Source organism: Zootoca vivipara, chromosome 8 (genome assembly GCF_963506605.1).
Source record: "Zootoca vivipara chromosome 8, rZooViv1.1, whole genome shotgun sequence".
In the NCBI taxonomy this organism is placed as follows: domain Eukaryota; kingdom Metazoa; phylum Chordata; class Lepidosauria; order Squamata; family Lacertidae; genus Zootoca; species Zootoca vivipara.
This window is the reverse complement of record NC_083283.1, coordinates 2,851,011-2,872,871: the sequence shown is the minus strand read 5'-3', so window position 1 is coordinate 2,872,871 and position 21,861 is coordinate 2,851,011. Positions and strand designations below refer to the sequence as shown.

Sequence of the window (21,861 nt, the reverse complement as noted above, 5' to 3'; positions counted from 1 at the left end):
GCTGTACATAACCCTGCCTATTCAGATCTTTATGAGGCCGCAAGAGACACCACCATGTGCAAAAGCACCCTTTTATTTTCAGTTAAAAGCAGAAGCCGCCCACGAAACTTCCATCATACGATCAAGTAGCCCTTTTGGATGGGCTCATTCTCTCGGGCATTTGCTTGTTATCAGGCAAGAGGAAATAGGGCAGTGATGGCAAACCTATGGCACGCGTGTCAGATATGACACACAGAGCCCTCACTGCTGGCACGCGCCCCATCGGCCCATTCACGCTGTTGTTGTGTGTGTGTCCCCCCCCCCCCGCTCCTCCCCATGCTACAGCCTTTCTGTGCTATTTTTCCTGGCGCTTTGGCAGACGATGATTGGGTGTAACAGCGTTTGTTTTTTAACCCGTTCTGTGCTGGGTTTTTGGGCGCTTTGGCAGACTATGTCGGTGCTGCGTGTTAGTTCCAGTGAAGGTATTATTCATCATTTATTTATGTTCTCTTTCCCCCCGCCCAAAAAAGCGCAACAACTTTGGGGCATCCCCCTCCAAAAAGCAAAGCAACTTTTGCACCCCCCCCAAAAAACCTCCAAAACTTTGGTCAGCAGCTCTCCCCAAAAAGCTCAACAACTCTGGGCACTTTGTGATAAATAAGGGTTTTTTTGGTTTGGTTAAATAATTAGTTTTTGGTTTATTAAATACAGTTCTATATTACAATTGTACATTTTTGTTATTTAAACTATAAATATCGCGAAATTATGGTTTTTTTCTTGAAGTGACACACCACCCGAGTTATGCTCGGTTTTTTGGCGAATTTTGGCACCCCAAGCTCAAAAGGTTGCCCGTCACTGAAATAGGGGTTGACAGGCTATAGCCCTGCTTCTTAAACTTTTTATCTGGGCCACGCATTCAGAATAAAAAATTGTGTGCGCCGCTCCAGTTTTTTTTTCTTGATGAGAAATGCACTGGAAAACAAAAAGAAACAAGAACTACTGGTATCAGTGCCTGGTTTACAAGATAGAACACAACTACTTTATAATATGACCAGCAGAAAATTAAAATAAGAAATGCTCCCCGGGTGATGGCAAGAATAGCCAGGAGGTTTTGGGAGAGGCCAGTGGCTGATGAATATGTGTTAGAAGCTTCTGGATGGTGTTTCTATCTCTTGGTACATATTTGTGAGTCAATATCATCTTGCCAGTGCCAGGAACAGCAGAAGAGGAAGGTTCCAGAAATGTCTGGAAGGCCACTGCAGAGGATAAAAGGAGGTGCTGCAGCTTGTCAGACACAGACACAGGAGCTGAAAGAGACACTGCAGGCACCTGGAGCCCAGAGAGAAAGAGAGTTGCAGGCACCCAGAGCCCAGAGAGAGAGAGAGAGAGAAACAGACCGTCCTGCTGAGCTATGCTAAACTACTCGAGATACGGAGGAGGGCTGCAGCTCGGGGGTTTTCAGGCGCCCAACCTCAACTCCCCGCAACTTTACAGCAGAGATCCAGGAAGTGGCTTCAGGTGGCTGGAGGTTCCGCAGAACCTCTCTGCGCAACCCCAGGTGGATGAGATGGGGAGGCCGAGGGTCTTGCATGCAGGTAGCCATCCCCACATCTCCTGGGCAGCCCCAGGCCAGGTAGGGAAGGCTGAGCAGGGCAGCCCAAGCCTTGCCCCCAAAGTCAGCTTCCAGGAGAACAACATCACTTACCAGCTCTGCCTGGACATGGCCGGGTTTTCGGCGGAGGAGCTGACCGTGAAGATGGACGGGAGGAAGCTGACGGTGTCTGGGAAGCAGAAGAAAAAGACCAGGTCAGAGGACGACTGCGTCTTCCACGATCACAGGGAGGTCCGCAGGGAGCTTCTCCTGCCGGAAGATGCCAATCTCGAAGCCGTGAGCTGCACCTTGTCCCACGACGGAAAGCTCTGCTTCCAGGTCCCACGCCAGGCCCCGACTGCTCTTAAGGTGACAAACATCCCTGTCACCAAGGCCCCCCAGGGGGCAGATGGGCAGGAGGCTGCTGCGCAGAAGGATGACCAAGAAGGATGTGGAGAGGAGGAGGAAGATTGAGGGGAGAAGTGAGGGAGGACAGACAATGCAAAGCATGGGGCTTCAAAAGGCATGGCCATTCCAGCTGTTCCAGCTGCAAGCATTTGGGCTTGGGAATTTTGCTGCCACTAGCCTGTTACCTAGGCTTTGAGCGGCTTCATCTGCCATGTAGGTCATCTCTTTTGGGGTACCTTTTATACATTCCACAAGTTATGGGTTGGGTTTTTTTGTGTGCATTTCCATCATGATTGTCGTTTGCTTTGGAGAACCCATCAGGAAATAAACTTGCATTGTTTGCCCATTGAAAGTATTTGCTTGTCTTCACTTGGGTCGTTTTCCGCGTTCCTGAACATGTGGGGTGTGTTGGTGCCGACTAAGAATTGGCAGTAAACCAGAGTGACTGCTTAGGGGGCCTGAAAGGATAGACCGTGGGGAGGGAATGGAGAAGGAAGGGGTACAACAGCATTTCTCTTAACATACGAGTCCCTTTCCTAGTGTACCCCCCTTGCAAATTCTCAGCGTTTTAGACTTTATTATGAAGCCGTTAGTCCTTGCACCAGGGTGCATTCAGATAACTTAGGGTACTTTTAGACTATCCCCATCTTTTGGGTGGCCCCTGCACATGCTCAGAGGTACTGTAATCAAATATTCATTGCTAGTGTTGAAATTCCATGGTTGTGGAGTCCTGGAACGGAGGACAGATTCCTAAATAAGTTGTGGATTCTGGCTTTATGTAAAGCACCGTATGGATTTCTCTCTCTCTGGCCTTGATTCTGCACCCATGCTGATTGCAGAGTTTGTAAAAGTACTTTAGGTGTAACTGAGCTGCTTCTGTTCTCCCAGATTTGCACTCTGAATATGCTGGGAGTGTGAAGGAAACAGTAGCTTGGGGACCAACCTCCCTGCCCAAAGGGAAATTTTGACAGGGTGTCCTGCCAGCCTATGGTATAAAAGGCACTTGGCATTTCACAATGGCATTTTATATAATAATGATAATAATAATAATAATAATAATAATAATAATAATAATAATAATAATAATGTATTATTTATACCCCGCCCATCTGGCTGGGTTTCCCCAGCCACTCTGGGCGGCTTCCAACAGAAAAATAAAACACAGTAATCTATTAAACATTAAAAGCCTCCCTGAACAGGGCTGCCTTCAGATGTCTTCTAAAAGTCTGGTAGTTGTTTTCCTCTTTGACATCTGTTGGGAGGGCGTTCCACAGGGTGGGCGCCACCACCGAGAAGGCCCTCTGCCTAGTTCCCTGCAACTTGGCTTCTTGCAACGAGGGAACCGCCAGAAGGCCCTCGGTGCTGGACCTCAGTGTCCGGGCAGAATGATGGAGGTGGAGACGCTCCTTCAAGTATACTGGACTGAGGCCATTTAGGGCTCTAAAGGTCAGCACCAACACTTTGAATTGTGCTCGGAAACGTACTGGGAGCCAATGTAGATCTTTCAAGACCGGTGTTATGTGGTCTCGGCGGCCACTCCCAGTCACTAGTCTAGCTGCCACATTCTGGATTAGTTGTAGTTTCCAGGTCACCTTCAAAGGTAGCCCCACGTAGAGCGCATTGCAGTAGTCCAAGCAGGAGATAACTAGAGCATGCACCACTCTTGCTAGGCAGTCTGCAGGCAGGTTGGGTCTCAGCCTGCGTACCAGATGGAGCTGATAAACAGCTGCCCTTGACACAGAATTGACCTGCACCTCCATGGACAGCTGTGAGTCCAAAATGACTCCCAGGCTGCGCACCTGGTCCTTCAGGGGCACAGTTACCCCATTCAGAACCAGGGAATCCTCCACACCTGCCCGTGTCCTGTCCCCCACGAACAGTACTTCTGTCTTGTCAGGATTCAACCTCAATCTGTTAGCCACCATCCATCCTCCAACCGCCTCCAGGCACTCACACAGGACCTTCGCTGCCTTCACTGGTTCTGATTTTATAGAGAAATTAACAATGATTAAAGAAAGCGGTTGGGAGGCTCTGGTGCCTCCAAGTGGCAGGTAGGGGGAAGGGAAAGAACCACATTTTTTTTGCTACCTGCTTCTTTGCAGGGGAAGACTTTTCCTGCTGTTGGGTCTCTACCTCATCAGCAACTTTCCTGGGGCCTCATGCCAATGGCAGGGAGGGCCAGAAGACAATTGGGTGGAGTAGCGGACTTTGTTCTGTTGTCTACATTAACGTCATGGAAAAGAAATGTTTCTGCGCATCACCACATGCAAACACCATCCAAGTATGCAAGAAGCATTTTTTAAACAAATAATGATAATGATAATAATTTTTATAAATTATATCCCATCCATCTTGCTGGGTTTCCCCAGCCACTCTGGGTGGCTTGCAACATATATAAAAACACAACAAACATTTTTTAAAAACCCTATATGAGCAACAAACAAAGCAATAAATCAATAGAAACCAATAATAGCAACAATAACAAACAGTTTGCAGTTATACCCATGTTAATATTTATATATCTCCCTGTTGCAAAACATCAGGGCAGCGTGCAGCAACACAGAAACATTTAAAAGCAAGACAAAGCATTAATTAAAGCAACTGGCTACTCAAGAAGGTTTTAAACATTTTACTTTTACTTTTAAATAAGTAACATAATACCAGTGGGAGGCAAAAGCACTTCTCTGGCTTGCCACTCTGCAGTGAGAGGACTCTCTAAACATGCCTGATTGCTACTTTGTTCACATTTTCCATTGCACCCCCCGCCCCAGTTTTCGTCCTTATTCAGTCGGTTCAGCCATGCACAAGCATCCCCGGTTCCCCCATCCCTAGGCGGTCTGCTTAAAAGCCTCAGCAAACTACATCTCCCAGAATCCTTGGCGGTGAGAAAACCGTCGCCGCTAAAAACTCCGTCGCGGAACGCGGTACAAACATCCTGGCGTGAAGGCTCGCGCATGCGCACAACGCGCTGGTACCTGCGTGTGGGTTTATGTGCCCGGCCTCTACTGGAGTTTCCCCATTAGCCAATCCCCAGATTCCGTCATGAGCTTCCTCGTTCCTCCTCCTCCTCTTTCTTGATTGGCCAAGCCCCGCTCCTTTGCAGCCCACCCCTTCATGCCGATTGGCGGCTGAGGCGGCCCTGGCTGCGGATTGACCTGAGGGAAAAGAGTGGGCGACGGCCTCCTATGGACGCTCTGGCCGCCGCATGCGCTCTATGGCCTTTCCTCAGAGCGAAACGGGAACGGCTTCGGTGCCGGCTGGGCCCGTCGCCTTCGTCGAGCGGAGCGGGCAGGTGAGGGACCCCCGCAGCGCCCCCGCCTTCCTCTCCCACAGGGTTGCCGTTTCTTTGCCAGGTTTCCCCAGGCGAGGCTCCTCCCCGCCCCCCTTCCATCCTCACAACAGCCCTGCGAGGGAGGTCCAAAGGGGGCGGGGGGGCTCCGCGGGGACAGAGGCCTCAGCCTGACCTCCGAGCGCGGCCTTTGCCAACCTGGGGCGCGTCAGAGGGGCTGCACGGCAACGGGGAGCGGGTGGGAGTTGTAGTGCAACCTCGCTGGGTGCTGGGGCTGGTGGGAGTTGTAGTCCAAGCTTGCTGTGTGCTGCTGGCTGGTGGGAGTTGTAGTCCAACCTCGCTGGGTGCTGGGGCTGGTGGGAGTTGTAGTCCAACCTCGCTGGGTGCTGGGGCTGGTGGGAGTTGTAGTCCAAGCTTGCTGAGTGGTGGGAATTGTAGGACAACCTCTAGGTGCTGGGGCTGGTGGGATTTGTAGTCCAAGCTTGCTGTGTGCTGCTGGCTGGTGGGAGTTGTAGTGCAACTTCGCTGGGTGCTGCTGGCTGGTGGGACTTGTAGTGCAAGTGCTCCGGGGGCTGGGGGAGGTATACTTGTCGCTGATGACGTTTTGACTGCGGTGTTGCTTATTGGGGTTTGTTGGGGTGCGGGTAGCTGCTAACTTACTGCATCTGACAGAGAATTCTCAACACTCCTGTTCTAAATAAATAAATGGTTGAGTTTAAATGTTATGTATGATGGGGAGTCTTCCCACGTCCTTATTCTCATTGTCCAGGAATTACCTGGAAGCATTCCCTATATTATTTGTTCCTTCTGTTCAGTGACTAAAGTAGGTTTATTAAATTTCCCTATGACATGATTGTGTAATTTCTTTTTAGGACTGAAGGAATGTGAAGATGAGTACTGCAGCTATGTACCAGCTTCCCCATGGGGATAAGAACTTGCATTACATCCTGACTGAAAACCACCCTTATGGCAGCAAATTTTTCCCTGCAGGGAGTATGTGTTACGTGAACGAACAGGCTTACTTGCGGTGCATTAGATTGTCACCCACTCGCTTCTTGAGGGTTGTCATGGAGCAAGATGGATCCGTGGTCACTTTGGATGCCGAAATTCTGCAGCCTTTGCATGACAAGGTGGCTGATTATCTTTCAGCCATCAGCAACACTCATGAACGGTTGAACTGTTTTCTGGACATGCATGTTCTGAATGCAGCCATGAATGCCAAACAGGGCCAGCAAGTCTTTGTGGAACTGGACCATCAGACTTTCCCTGGTACCATCTGCTACATTGGGAAGGTTCATAGGAGCCCTTTACCATCTGGGCTCTGCCCAGTTTTCTTTGGTGTAGAGCTGCAGGTGAGGCCATTTATGGAGGTTGTAATTGTCCTGAATTTTTACGGTCTGGTCTGTAATTAAACTTAGGCTTTGAACACTTAAATAGGCTATAGAAATACTTTCTCAGTAACCCATAAGAGAAAAGTACATTGCCTTGTATGTTAGGCCTGAGTCTCTTGTTTTGGAGAGCGAAGTGCTTTGCCTAGTTCACATGAAAGAAGGAAAAGCATTAAATGCTTTCTTTGGGCCAGCCAGTTCAAAATGTCTCACACAAACTTTTGAGATCCACAAAACCTTTCTCAGCAGCTGGGAAATAATCGGTTGAAAGAGGAAAACATCTATGTGACTGTAAGGGAAAGATCTGGATTATTATGAACTCGGAGAGACGATTTGAACTTTAGAAAAAAGACGGCAGTGGACGGTTGCGAGGAATCCCCAATTTCTTGAAGCATGGGAACCCAAAAAAATTTTCTAGATGATTTGGCATAACATTCGGTTTGATTGATATATATGTGTATAATTTGAAATAATGAATGTGATATAATTGGTTTTAATTGGAAAATTAATAAAAATATATTTTTAAAAAAAAGAGATCCACAAAACCTTTCCTCAGGCTGCACGGTTTCAAAGAAGGAAAAATACATTATTTTCTGGATAAGGCATGATAACATGCTCATTTTAATCTGTTTCTTTCCAATCTCTTTTGGTTACTCTGAAAGGAGTAAGATGAAATTACGCAGCCACGTTAAACAGAAGTCACGTGATAGAAGTTTTGTGTTAAACAGTACATGAAGCATGTGCTCCTTTGGAGCAATGGAAATAGAAAGCTAGAAGTAAATTTAGTAAATTTTAATGGGGCGATTCCTGAATTTTATTCAGCTGCATGCTTCCTGTATGGTTTTAGGCTTTATGATACTACTACAGTGCAGTTTTTCTGAGGGGTGGGGAGCTGTCCTCCTCTGAAGGGTATACTTTGATTCCTACATGATACTCACATACTTGGAGCAGAAATGGGCTATTCTCTTGTGTCCTCTCTTTGTTCATACCCTGAGATGTTATAACATAGCCTCTCTGCTGCTTCTCCAGGGTGACGGTGAAGGCAAAGGCCGCTGTGATGGTACCTACAATGGGACAGAATACTTCAAATGTAAGAAGGACTGTGGCCTTTTCCTCCCATGTAACAAACTGCAGTTTGTATCAGCACCAGAGAAGGGCATGGCGAAGCAAGAGGCAAATCCGGACGCAGTTGGGGCATCTCCAGTGAAAGTGGGGGATACTATTGGCTTCTATTTGGATGATGCCTTCATGCAAGGAATAGCAATGGACATATTCAAGGAGGAAAACACCTGGATGGTCAAAGTGTGTCCGGTAAGAAAGTCATCACCATTCTGATTAAATCCTTCTGGAGGAGGCATTAATTGAGACAGTAATGTCCTGAAAATAGAGAGTGATGATGCCCCCATTTTGGAGTTGCGCCAAAAAGAACAAGGAAGGGAAATAATGCAACAGGTCTCCTCTGCCAGTTGAAACTGATAAACGCTTGCTTGTCCTTATCTGGGCAGCTGGATAAAATGGCCAGGTCTGCACATAACCTAAGCCATGGGTTGCTATAGTGCGATAATAATTTTTATTAGTTTTCAATTACAATCCAATAATAGCCTCATTATAACAATAACAATTTATAATACAATTATTAATACCAATCGTTCAAATGCCAAATTATATAATTTAGATAAGGTGGCCCCCTGCATGCTAGAATTGATGGCTTCATTATTTGCTTTATTTCTGCCTTCAAAATCTTACTAATTTCCATTACATTCCAGTCATAATAATAATCCCTTATTACTTCTATGCATGTTGACACATTAAGTGATTTATAAAACTACAAGTGAGGAACTCAAACGATATTCTTGCTTGAGGTAGGTAGCCGTGTTGGTCTGAGTCGAAGCAAAATAAAAAAATTCCTTCAGTAGCACCTTAAAGACCAACTAAGTTTATATTTTGGTATGAGCTTTCGTGTGCATGCACACTTCTTCAGATACCACTTCTTCAGATATTCTTGCTTTTCTTGTGTGTGTCAGTTATTCTGTCCGTGGTGTTTCTTCCTGTCCTGGTAAGATGTTATGTCTTTCTTCCCCCCGGTAATAGCTGCTATCCATCATCCCTTGGGCAAAGCTGATATTGCATTGTTGTTCCAGAAATTTCTCCATTGCCCTGTTCCGTGCTTCGTCGTTTTGCAACATTAACAACAATGTAAAAATCACTCTGTCCCAATAAATAACCTGTTTTCACCATTTCCCCTCTCAGCCTGGGAAGAAGAGTGGTTTGTCAAACTGCAGATAACTCATATATGAGCCTTATCAGTTCCTTGGCAAGTTCACAGATGCCTTTCATCCTTCCGTCCAACTGAAGATAAATAAGCAATTATACTTCCAATTAAATTAAATTCCAAGTCCTCTTAGTGTTATTCAGTTCACTCCGTAAATAATAAAGGATGGGGAAGAGTTAGCTCTAAGTTTCCATTGTAAACCTTTTGCAAAATAGAGCTTCCCTCTCCTTTTCTTTTACACACAGAGTTCTGTTTGATGTTATATTCCATATTTATAATCCAATTTCTTCCATCCTCACTTGTACAAATATAATTTGAACTAACATTCAGAGGTGGGTTGCCAAATCATAAATGTAGAGAAAAAAACTTTAAATAAAGAAACTGTAGGCTCTCCCCCCCCCATCTTTTGCACCGAATGAAGTCTTATCTCAAGTTCAAACCTTAAAGTCCTTGCAGTAGGTTTTGTTCCACAGTTTGTGATCTCATCTCTTCTAGCACGTGCCTGTCCTTTAGTCCAATTAAGCTCTAATTAACAGGAGAACCTCTGCCTTAATGGCGACGTTGGAGGGTTTTCAGCAGGCAAAGTGCTTTTGCACTCAGCGCCTCTCTGCCCCCCGCACTCCATGCCGGGGTGAGAGCCAGATACCGAGGCGAATTGTGAGTGAAGCCCATTCTCCCCTGTACCTGGGGGGGGGGCGGGATTTGCAAGGATAATTACCCTCAATCATCCTTGTTTTTCCTTCTTCAACGATTTCCCACTGTTGAGAGAGCCACCTCCCTTAAGGCAGAGCAGAACCAGAAGCCAATGCTATACTGTGGCTTAACTATGGTTTGGTTATTGCCAACAAACCAAGATGGAATCCATGGCTTGTTCTTTCTTTGTTTAAACTCCCGCTTGGTGTTGCATGTGAAGCCATCACTCTTTCTTAATCATAGTTTGCTTGGCTGCCCCACCCAAGATGCTCACCAAAGAAGCAGCTAGAAAGCAAACTAAGCTTTGAAGAAACAAGCTGTGGTTGTCTGTGGGACAGCTTGTGGTTTGTTAAACAAACCATGGCTTGGTGTGAACTAAGCCAATGACATCCATGGTGCATATGTAGCTTAGTAGTAGCTCACATACTTTGTATGTAAAACTTCCAGGTACATCCTTAAATTTTCTACTTCATTTATTTCATGAATTTATACACTGCTTGATTGTTTTAAAAAAGCAAAACTCAAAGCTGTTTACAGAGAGAATAAATCAATAAATTATCAGAAAACCCATAAAACAACTTTGTAAATATTCAAAGCATAAAATCAATAATAAGCTAAAAACAGATTAAAACATACAACCACATTCTATTTTGGTTTGTAGGAGGAAGAAGGATCAGCAGATGTTTTCCGTGTTATCCCCATGGACTCTGTGGTTAAAGAGGAGCTGCTTTCCCCAGGTGACTCAGTAGTCTGTGGTAGTTTTGCTTCTCCATTTCTGGAGGGCCATAAATCTTATTGGTTCTACTGTAGCATTGGGGTTGGAGTTTATAAGGCTGCTACTGAAAACAGTAACATGCTGTTACTGCCTTTGTAGTCTGCCTTTTTCATCAAATTATAAGACACATAGGATATATTTTTCTGTGTTGCATTCCTCTTAAAACACTGAGGCACCAAGCATTCTTGAGTGCCTTGCTGAAGAATGCATGAAGGAAGAAGTGAGAATGAGAAGGCACTTTGTTGTATGGAAGGAACCCAGGTCTTCTGATTGCCCTGCACCAACTAGGAAGATATTCTGCTGAAGCAGAGGCGCATTTCAACACTGATGGGTAGAATGTAGAGGTAAACATACCTAGGCACCCCATAGCAATTCCTTTAGTAGCAGAAAGTCAAGTGGATTGCAGAGTGTAGGTGAGGGTTAGCCTCACTTCCTAACCCAAATCAGGTCTGGGGTTGCTAAAGAGAATACTAAACAGCCAGACCAGCAAAATGGCTATGTCACTCATAAATTCTTACTCTCCAGCTCCCACCCAGTGTCTTCAACAGCAAAGTAATAAAACAGCATCAAAATGTTAATTACAAAAGTCTGTCCGGCATATGTGTTGCCTTTCAGGATTTGAAGTGGATACTGATACTGGGCTCCAGGACCAGAGCAAGAGAAGTGAGAGTGCAGAGGATGTGGAAAGCAAGTCACCCTCCCTTGACGTGAACTCAGTGGTACGGATCAACTTGGACAAGGGGAACTCAGTCACGGGAACAATCTGTTGGATTGGCTGTCTGCCTGAAAATCGGCAGAAAATGGCTGGAGTTGAGCTGGTGAGAGTTCCATCCATGCATCCATTCATGGTCTTTGACATCTCTAGCTTCTTCTTTGGCGATCCCTCATCGCTGAGAAAGATCGTCTTCCATGAACACTGTCTTAACAGTAAGGGACTGTGGAGGCCAATTCTGGATCCACACGTCCTTCCACAGTGGAGACATAGGTTTCTGGGCAGGAGTTGATCCTGGTGAGGGTTTGCCAAGCATGCCTTCCTCTTGGCATGTTTCTCCCTTTCTTCCTGAATTCGAGCGTCTTCAAAGCCCATGACACCTTTAGTAAAGGCTGTTCTCTAATTGAAGCACTTGCAGGCTAGTGTTTCCCTGTTGTCGGTGTTTATACTACATTTTTTTAGATTCATGTTAGTGGGATCAAGAACTGTATCACAGGGTTGGGCTATGCAACGGGTAAATGGGCACGCAGTTGACAGGACTACTGGAAATGAAAGCCTGCTTCCTCCTCTAAGAAATGGGATACTAGAACCAAGAGTCGTGAGGTGGGTAATTTAATTGCGACAATTTAACTCTTAGTCTTTTTGGCAGCCTTTGGTACCACTGATTGAGAGGTGTTGGTAATTCAACTGCAGGGCCCAAGAGGGATTTGAGGAGTTCTTGTCTCTGATAGGAAGAACAGAGAGGATGGTACTGGCACAGCTTCCCATGTGGAATCATTCCCTCTTGTTCCTTTTCCTTGTCTGTGAGACTGCTAGGGGGAGATTCTGACCAGGGTGTTTGCCTGTCTTGCCTGAGAGATTTCACCCTTCCACACAGGATGAAGATAAGGGTGTTTCTGATGGCGAGTTGCAGGGGGTGCGCTACTTCACTTGCCCCCCAAAGCGTGGCCTCTTTGTGAGGCTGGAGTCGTGCCAGCCAGACATGCGCTTCCAGTCCGTCAGCCACACTTCCCCGGAGTCCACAGAGTTGAGTAAGTTCCCTTCCTCCACTGAAGATATACTGCGGGGAGGATCAAGCGAACCATTTTCAGCTTTCAATTAGTTCTCTCCCCACCCCCTTTTTCCTGCCCTTCCCATCATGGTTTGTTGCATCACGTCTAAGCTAAAAGAAGAGAGGCATATTTTCAGGAGCAGAACATCTGTTTCAGGTGGACTGGGTGCTCCTTCTGTCCTAAGCAACTTGCCCCCTCTCAGGGATGATGTGGCTGTGAATGTCCTGGAAGGGCGGATGAGGGGGATCCAGGGCCACTGCAATTCTTGCTACATGGATGCTGCACTTTTCAGGTAGGTGGGTCTGCTTGCTTCCTTTCCAAACCCCCATACAAGTGGGTCCCTTTGGAAACCACATTAGGTCCATTTAGTTTATGGGAAATAGCCCCCTTTGTGCACCTTCAGGGACTGTGCTTAGATCCTGAATAATCATGTTTCTTGTCTGATGGCTGAGGGCCAATGTAGGGTATGTGAACTGCACTATTGAATTCAGCCTGATTTTTTTGGGGTGGTGGTGGTGGGGATCTATTCTCTGCTGCTCATGTTGTTGCTTCAATTTCTCTCTGTCTCCATGTCAGTCGTCTTCTTCTTTTTTTAATCCACTCTGGAGTGTTGCTGCCATCTTGGCAGAGTTACCAAGTGCGTCCTCTCTCACCACAGCCTCTTCTCCTGCACCTCTGTGTTGGATTCCATGCTCTTCAAACCCTCCCTCCCACCTGATGGGCACGTTCAGAATATCCTCCGGGACAAGATAGTCAACCCTCTCAGGCAGTGAGTAGCTAACAGGGTGCTCTCCTGGCCAATGGGAGCAGTCCACTTGCGCCTCCATCTCAGCTCTATTATTTGCCTCCTTGTCCATCTGCATTTTTTGCAGGTGCAGCTTTCAGTGTCACATACTGAATTCTGCATCCTCAAAGCGGAGAGGTCCCCCTTCTATATAAAAACCAACAAAACTCTGCAAAGTTTCTACTTCCCATGGCTCTGCAGTAAGCTCGGAGCCTGGTGAAATCTAAGAAGCTGAACAGGGTGGACTCGGTGGATTTCAGAAGCTGCAACTTGGGCTTCTGTGGAGCTCCTTGTTTCTTCCCCCATTGTGAAGCAGAATAAATTCTGCAAAATAAGCAAATCTATATTAATTTTATTTATTAATCAGCAGTGTCCCCTTGGCATTTGGGATTGGGGGGGGGTGTCATGCCTTTATGCAGACTAGGCTTTAACACCTTGTCAGTTTCTTGAAGAGATGATACGATTCCCTCCTCCACTCAGGAAAGGATTTGTTGCTGCTAGCAATGTAATGGACCTTCGACACCAGTTGACTGAGAAGGGGGAGTGTTCCAGCTTTGCCACTTCTGAGAAAGGTGATTAATTTCCCGCTCCCTTTTGGGTCCATTGCTTTGGTGCACTTTGATGTGTTACTAAATTATTCCACTTTCAGATCCCTGCTCAGCCACAAACCTGCCTGGCGAAGGAGACCGCAATAGGACACTGTCTCTCTCAGCCAGCCTAATCTACCTCATGGGTTTTTTTGTTGGGGAGGGCAGGATAAAGATGGAATTGCCAGAAATCCCTAATTGGATTCTTTGCAAGACTACAATCAAAGACCCTGGGAGGTGGCAATTAAAGCTTTTGACAAAAGTTAAAGAACTACCTGGCCAGTTTGGTATGGCACAGTATGAGAGCTGGTATTTGCTGTGCCAAGCCAATACTCTTGGTCTTCATTGGCTGTGGAACAGTGGGGAGTCCTGTATCCTGCGATGACAGAAGACACAAGTCCCCTGCTCCCCCGCTTTTTGGCTTTATTTTCTGTGTGTTCTTGCTCTGTTCTTAAGTGATGGAGGGGGCTAGTTACCTACACACCCACCCCACCCGCGCCTGCTCTCCTTCATTTCTTCTTCCACTGTCGGAGGTAGAAAGCCTCTGAATGCCAGCTGCTGGAGAAGAAAGTGCTCTTGTGCTTGAATCCTGCTTGCGGGCTTCCCAAGAGAGGCATCTGGTTGGCCACTGTGGGAACAGGAGGCTGCACTGAATGGGCCACTGGCCTGACCCATCAGACTCTGTTTATGCTCTTATTTATACAAAAGATGTGCCCGTGTCTGACAGCAGCTGGAGATGAAGGGCTTTCTGATGTGGCTTTTACTTTGCCCTTTTAGACCCTGAGGAGTTTCTTAATCTCATCATGCATCACATCCTTGGGATAGAGCCGCTTCTGAAGCTACAGTAAGTTTTCACCCCGAAGAGCTGAGAAATATGGGCTGCATGTTCCTGGGACTAGGAAGAAATAATCACAGTTCAAAGTATATTATGCCTCAAAGGGAGTTGATCTGGGTGACTAGTGACTTAAAGCGGTGAAGGGAAGCTGTCAAAATACCTCTTTGTGATTAGGGGAGAAGTGGAGGAGGGAAGGGGCAGTGAGTGCCTTAGGCCTGGTGGAGCAGGAGTGACTTGTGGCCCTTGAGATGTTGCTGGACTTTCCGCTTTCTCCAGCCCCAGCCAGCACTGCTAATTGTTGTGGATTTGTAGTTCAGCAGCATCTGGATGGGCCAAAGATTCACCACCCCGTGGCAGAGGAAAATTGCGGGGAGGAGCATGTTGCTAACTATTTTTATTTTTATTTGGCTAGGGAATTAGTGTTCAGCTCTACAAGTGTGCATTGATTTGAAGTCTAGAGAGCCTCAGGTGTTGATGGAGGTAAACCCAAGTTCTCCAGGTCTCCAGCTGACCTTACCCCAAAGGTGGTGTGTTAAGGGCAGGAGTTTGTATGCCTGCAGTGGCTCAGAATGGGGCAGCCCAGCTTCCACCCAGCCGCACCCCCTGCGCCCCATAGTGCTCCTCAGAGGGAATGGGGAGAAGCCTAAGCAATTCATTTCCCCATTGCACCATTGAAACAGCTGCCGTTGCTCTAATAATTCTGTTTGTGGGGAGTGGGGTGCAGCATCTGGATAGCCACAGAGGAGTCACCTGCTCATTGCTTTCAGGTCTGGACGGCTCAAGGAGCAGGAGTGCTACTGCTACCAGATATTCATGGACAAGCAGGAGGACTTGGTGGTGCCCAACGTGCAGCAGCTGGTAGAGCATTCCTTTCTCTCATCTGATCTCAAGCTGGTGGAGGTGAGTCATTGTGACCCTTTTGGTTGCTGCTTGTCTGTGTTTTAACATTCTGACCCCACAGAGCATGACCTGAGTCTGCCCAGGAGGATATCTTGGTTAATGGTGTCAAAAGCTGCTGAGATATTGAGCTCAATCAACAGGGTCACACTCCCCCTGTCTGCTTCATGGTCATCCATCAGGGTGACCAAGGCTGGTTCAGTTCTGAACCTGAACTCACATTGTAGGACATCTAGACCAGGGTTTCCCGAACTTGTATCTCCAGCTTTTGTTGGACTAAACCTCCCATTATCCCTAACTGGCAGAACCAGTGGTCAGGGATGACGGGAGTTGTAGTCCAAAAAAAGTTTGGGAAACCCTGGTCTAGATAATTGGTCTCATCCAGGAATACCAGCAGCTGCTCCACTGCCTTTGCCAAGAATTGTATTGAACTTTGAGCAGGCACAGCTTTCCATGTAGAGGTGAGGAAAGCCCTCTTTTACACAGCTCTGAGATACAGGAACCTGCTGGGCTTCCCATTGCAGATCAATTTGCTGTGTGGCTGTAAGCAGATAGACTGCCCTTCCCTGACCGTCGGCCCAACCCAGATTCTGCATTGTGTGATTGCTTGGAAACTTCTGGCTGCAGAGCAAGTCCCAATGATGTGGCTTCTATTTCTCCCTCTGCCTAGATTCCATCCTGCTTTATCCTCCAAATGCCCCGTTTTGGGAAGGAATACAAAATGTTCAGCAAAATCATCCCCTCCTTGGAGCTGGACATTACTGACCTGCTGCTGGATAGTAAGTTATGGGCATCATACGGTAGGGGTGGGGATGTGGACGCAAACGTATTCCAGTTCCCTTTACCTAGATTTGTCATCCACTTCCTTGGAGTTACACGCTGCAATAGCACTGTGTGAGACTGGAGAATGGATTCATTGCCGTGGCCTCTAGAACTGACCCAGGGTTCATTGGGAATGTCCTGGAATTAAACAGTGAGAGGTTCTCATGCCGGTCCATTCATGAAGCTCCTTCTCCCTCAGCCTAACTTTCATCATTGGGCAGTTGTGAGAATAAGTACAAGGAGCATTCTTAAGCATTTTGTAGGTGGTTCAGCTTGTTTGTCAGGAAAGATCCTGCTGTACTTCTTTCTCCCTGAACCTGATTCAGGCCTAGAGGCTGCTGTTAGCCAGGATATCTTTGTGATCTAAGGAACAATATACCATTGTGGCTTGGAAGCTGGCCAGGGGAGAAGAGACTTTGCAGCAGGAACCACACTAAAGATCACTTAGCCGTTTTCAGGCCCAATTCATTTCTCAGTGGAAAGTGCATCCTGTGCTGTAGGCAGGCTCTGAAAGGTTCAAGGTGTGATCTTTAGTCTCCCACTGTAGGTCCCAGGGAGTGCTTTGTGTGCGGAGCTGTGGCCACTCAGGAATGCTCAGCGTGCTTCAAAGACAAGATGTTTGCAGACACCGGATTGAAGCAGTACTGCGATTCTTGCTGCACTCAGGTATCCCCTTTTCATTTGTACCATAGTGGGAAGACGTTTCACGTCTAAGGCCCCAGATTCATGCCTGCTCCTCTTGAGACTTCAGGAAAGGAGTGAAGGGGCCCTTTTCTTTAGGGGAATGCACTGATGGACTTGGTATACACCGGAGGGTGGTTAACCAACAGCCTGTGGGCATTACTTGGCTCCCCCAAAGCTTTCTAGTTGCCCCCGAGGGCCCTCTCCAAATTTGGCAGCAGTATTTATTTGTTTAAAATGTTTTCATAGAATCAGAGAACTTTAATCATTTTTCTTCCCTGTGAGCATTCCCTTTGTTCTGTGAGTTCTGCAGGCATTTCTACATGCCCTGGTTAGGGTGGATGTGGGTTTTCTGAGAGCAAAAGGGACGCTTGGCCGCAGTTCCTTGACCGGGGCTTGTGGACCTCCTTTCTTCAAAAGCACAGACCACCTGATGGTAGCCCTCGCCACCCCTTTAGCTTTACCGTCTTGTGGCTGTTTGCAGGCTCACTCTCATTACCACCGCAAAGCCCATCAGCTGACAAAGCTGCACATCCCCGAGGAGTTCTGCAGGGGCAGCCGCCTGGGAGGCCTCCGGGTGCCTCGGGAGAAACTGGAGCTCTTTGCTGTTCTCTGCATTGAAACCAGCCACTACGTCTCCTTTGTGAAATACGGACCAGAGAAGGAGAACTGGATGTTTTTTGACAGCATGGCAGATAGGCATGGTAAGTTTGTGTTGGGGGTGCCGGTGCTATTTCAACAGGTGCATGGATGTCTCCCACCCACCCACCCAAAAAAGCCACAAATGCATTTAAGGATGTTGTTTCCATGTTGGGGAGGGGAGGGATTGGCTCACTTAATGCATGGGACATGGCAGGGGTATGGGACTACGATTCCCATCTGCCCTGGCCATTGAACACGCTTGAGGCTAATGAGTTGTAGTTCAGCAACATCTGGAGGACCAAAGGTTCCCCACACCTTGTTTATAGCAAGGATGGGGAACCTGTGACCCTCCAAATATTGTTGGATGCCCCAGCTCCTATCAGCCTCAGCTAGTGGGGCACATCGTTAGGGACGATGGGAGTTGGAGTCTAGCAACAGCTGGAGGCCCACAGGTTCCCTGTATCTGCATTATAATGTCAAGATTGAGTAGCTACACAAAAGCAGTTCTGTGAGCATAGAACACGGTAGGAAGAGTTAGGTTTGGCATAATGTCACAAAGACGGCTAGTGAGTCACACAGTTCAAAGCTGGAGTTAACTCTTTATTAGCAAACCATGATCTTCACAGACTTGGCTGAGTTTCAGGCCCAATGAGCACAGCAGCTCATGCCCTGTAGGTCCTGCATGAAATCAGTTGCCAAGACTAGAAGTCCTCACCTCCCCACAGCCTTCTTATGCTACCTCTCCAGGGTTTCTTCCAAGCAATCAGAGACTGCTCCTGTATGCAGCCTGTCTATGCTCCTCCTGTTTCACACCTCTCCTGGTTCTGGGGGAGGGGAGCTTGTTGCAGAAGGGTGGGGGAGAGACACCTGTGACTCAACTCTGCCTCTTGGCCTCCCTCATCCCACTCACCTGCTTCTGCCTCTGATTCTGTCACAGACTGTCCCTGCTCACTAAGCCCCGTTACCCCTTCAGCTTCCAACACCACCTCCTCCCAGTCTTCTCCCCCAGTCCACTCATCACTGTCCCATCACCTCTCTCCGAGCTCTGAGCCTTCTTCCCTTGGGGTTCCCCAGCTGGTTCCTCCCGCCATTCATCTGTGCTCAACCAGTCCATGACAAATAAATCCTCGCTTCCTGAATCAACAAAGTGTTCCTCTTTCATTTCTTGAAGGGCAGTGATCTCTCACGAATGATGCTACACCCATCCCACTCGTGTGCCTGTGCAGTTCCAAATGCACCCAAGGGGGTTCACCTAACCAAAGGACCCTCTCTTCCTCTCTCTTTCCCACAGGTGATGAGGACGGCTTCAACATTCCCACTGTGACTCTGTGCCCAGAGGTTGCCAAGTACCTGGAGATGCCAGTAGCCACCCTGGCCATGCAGCAGCCCCGGGACATGGAAGGAGTAGCTAAGCGCCTCTTCTGTGATGCTTACATGTACATGTACCAAAGCAAGAAAATGGCACTCTATAAGTGAGCAGTGGGTTGCTTCTTGCAGTGGAGCAGAGAGGAAGGGGCTCTGACGCTCTTCCACTGCGCTCTCTCTCATGCCGTTTACAGAATCACCTCTGGGGAATGGAACCAGGGCAGGTGATTCAAACCTGCAAATCTGGACTTGTCAGAAATGTGGGACTAGTATTGATGGAGCAACCTCCCCTCTCAGTTCCCGCGCTCCTTTTGGTAAGCCTCTCCCCAGATGCTCTTGGCGCTGCTGTGCCTTGACCTTCATTTGGGCTACGACTCAGGAAAAAGCAGAAGCTCAAGGCTGGGCTTGGACAAAGACACACTGGTCTGTGCACCAGGAAGTGGCCTGTCTCAGGGTTTCACTTCAGCTGGGTTCCAAAAATCCAGTACTCTAATTCTGAGCATTCCTTCTCCTTGGTGGGAGAGGTGGCAATTGAATGTCTCAATAAGCTCTTCCAGCAATAAATTCTGGGTTTGACCTGGAATCCATAGGGAATAGCAGGCTGCCCCGCCTCTGCACACCTGGTTGTTGGTTTGGTCCTTTGACATCTGTGGCAGCCCTGTGCGCGTGACTTGCACTTTTAAATTTGTGTAAATTGTTTTAGATGGCAATTGAGGCTTCATACTGAAGCGTCTCGATGCTGACGTGTCTCAGGCAGGACAAGCACTTTGGATAAATACCTTTGGTCCCATCTAGTAATGGTTTGGGGAGAAAATGGCCCAAGTGTGTGGAAGTGGCTCTCGCGTCTTCTGCTTTTTCAGCCTTTACAACTTTCACAAGGAAGTGTGGCAGCCAGGCTGTGGGCTATAGACACCCATCCAGAGCAGCAGCTGCCCAGGCAGTCTGGTGACTCCTGGTGAATGGCCTTACTGTGAATTCAACAGCACTGTTATTAAGCCTCCTGCAGGAGTCGTCCTTGTAGAGCAGTGCAGAGCTAAGAGAGTAACTGGTTAAGTTTTTGTTCCCCCTGTTCAAGGACCTTATGCAAACTGGCCTTTGTTCGCCAGATTTCCTGTGATGGTTCCTAGGAACATGATCCTTTGGACTTCCTCTTCCCCCTCTCAAATTCTGTTATGGTATCTTGACAGTTCATCTCCCGTAGGTTAGAATGACCTCCCCATCCCACCCCCCCAAGTTGACATATCTTCTTGGTTTCCATCTCTAAATAGTTTGGGTTTGGTGTTTCAGACATTCTCCCAAGTATATTGAGCTACTGAAAGGGAAAAAATAGTTCTCTTGCAGAAGACACACAGGGATTCTGTACTCTATGTAAATTTTACAGAACAGTTGGCATTTTCTGTCTACTAAATATTGTGCAATAAGATTTTGGGTGGGGAAGAGGACAAAGTGCCTTACATGTGAGCGCCTGAGACCCGTCTAGCCCTTTTAAACGAATCTCCCTGCTTTGTCTTTCTAAATCACCTCTGCTGAGATGTCCTGTTCTGCAGCCTGAAATTATAAAGTATTACAGCACTTTCCAGTAGGACATTGCCTCATTGGGGAAAGAAGCTTGTCTGACACAGAAATCCAAGAGGTTTTGCTGCATTCATCTTGGTGTCTGCTTGGGCTTCAACAAGCAGGAAACAAGATAATAGCAGGAAATTAATTTATCAAAGTTATTTGTGTCTGGTGATAGCCGGAATTCACCTCGTCACAGCCCCTTCGCTTCGTTGAGGCCTAGCTTGAGAGACCAGCTGCAGAGATTGTGCTTGCATTACTTAAATTCTTGGAATCTGTGTTGGCATTTTCCTTTCCTCTATTTCTAGAACTTCGATCACCAGCTGTATCCAACTGCCCCCACCCCTGCCTTAAAAAAAATCTCAGGAGAAGTGGACATTTTTGTATGTAGTGATGTCAATCTCTTTGTAAAATATGTCCTCCAATAGAGCCTTCTTTTCTGACTTGACTGGGTTTACTTTATTTCCCAAGAAATGTCTCGTATGCAAGTGTCACCAAGGAAAATGTTCCACAACTGAATGTCTTCTACGTTGCCCGTCTTTCATGAATGCAACCCAGGGATCAGGAAGCTGAGGCCCTCCAGCTGCTCATACCGTGTTTCCCACATTTTAAGACACCGTCTTATATTTATTTTACTCAAGAAAATAAGCCTATGGCTTATTTTCGGGGGATGTCTTGGTTTTTTTATTAAGCAATCTATTTTTTATTAAGCAATCTTGGTTTTTTTAAAAAAACCAATCCTTCCACGCGGAAGGAGAGTACCGAGCCAGCAGCAGCAATGCTGGCCGCTGCAATAGGAGGCAGGCGCCTGGAACCAGCGATTGCTGCAGCCCCAACAAAGCGCGCAGCAGCGCCACTCGGTTCAAGGCAGTGGGACCCAGCAGTGTCATCCTCGTCCTCCCACTGCTGTTGCTGCTGCTAGCCCCTGGGGGCCGCGGAGGCGGCTGGGCAGCGACAGCTGGAGCCCAGCTGGGCAGCAGCAGCAGGAGGAGGACGGAGGCAGGCGCCCAAAAGCGGCGACGAGGCTGGCTGGCTGGCGGAGGAGGTGGTGGAGGTGGAAAAAGGGAGGCGGGTGGAGCCCTTGTGGGAGCCGCCTGGCCGGCTGCTGGCTGGAGGGGTGCATACCCGAGCGGGAGCCGCCGCTGCCGTTGCCGGAGGAGGAGGAGCCTCCCGCTGCCGTTGCTACGCCGGAGGAGGAGGAGGGAGGCGCATCACGGCCAGGCGCACACAAGGAAGGCCGGCCAAAGGGAGCCCGCAGCCGCTCAACAGCACCTTGGCTCCGCTGGGCTTAGCTTCTCTGCCTTGCAGCCGGCTGTGGCTGCCGCCGCCGCTGCCTATTGTCACGGGAGAGGCAGGGAGCGAGCAAAAGAGGGCGCGTGCTGGCCCAGAAGGAGGAGAAAAGGTGCAGACGGGGAGAGATGGGTGCCCCAAAGCGCCCTGACCATTGGATGTATTCGCTGCCTCCCAGGGTCGAAAAGGAAAGCACCAGTAGCCCCAATAGGAAAGACAGGCCTGCTCCAGAGGGGCAGGAA

At 47.9% G+C, this 21,861-nt stretch overlaps 2 protein-coding genes across 2 annotated transcripts; both read left to right on the top strand.

The window, feature by feature from the left end:
* The first annotated feature begins 1,390 nt into the window (after window positions 1-1,390).
* LOC118089691 (heat shock protein 30C-like) lies at window positions 1,391-2,044 on the top strand. Its single transcript, XM_035124459.2, has one exon. It carries the CDS (start codon window positions 1,391-1,393, stop codon window positions 2,042-2,044), a length of 654 nt encoding a protein of 217 aa, XP_034980350.2.
* Window positions 2,045-5,137: 3,093 nt separating this feature from the next.
* On the top strand, window positions 5,138-20,772 carry LOC118089857 (ubiquitin carboxyl-terminal hydrolase CYLD). The gene is made up of 15 exons (XM_035124911.2): window positions 5,138-5,270; window positions 6,140-6,619; window positions 7,685-7,966; window positions 10,282-10,357; window positions 11,011-11,213; window positions 11,985-12,138; window positions 12,316-12,451; window positions 12,818-12,928; window positions 13,424-13,515; window positions 14,308-14,374; window positions 15,133-15,265; window positions 15,933-16,041; window positions 16,632-16,750; window positions 17,250-17,469; window positions 18,699-20,772. The coding sequence occupies exons 2-15, from the start codon at window positions 6,158-6,160 to the stop codon at window positions 18,881-18,883; spliced, it is 2,349 nt and encodes a 782-aa protein (XP_034980802.2). The 5' UTR covers window positions 5,138-5,270; window positions 6,140-6,157; the 3' UTR covers window positions 18,884-20,772.
* Window positions 20,773-21,861: the final 1,089 nt, after the last annotated feature.

Coding starts and splice junctions, on each gene's coding strand:
- LOC118089691 (XM_035124459.2), top strand. CDS start 1,391: ATGCTAAACTACTCGAGATACGGAGGAGGGCTGCAGCTCGGGGGTTTT.
- LOC118089857 (XM_035124911.2), top strand. CDS start 6,158: ATGAGTACTGCAGCTATGTACCAGCTTCCCCATGGGGATAAGAACTTG. Junction 11,214..11,984: donor AAATGGCTGGAGTTGAGCTG/GTGAGAGTTCCA, acceptor CCTTCCACACAG/GATGAAGATAAGGGTGTTTC. Junction 12,452..12,817: donor ATGGATGCTGCACTTTTCAG/GTAGGTGGGTCT, acceptor CTCTCACCACAG/CCTCTTCTCCTGCACCTCTG.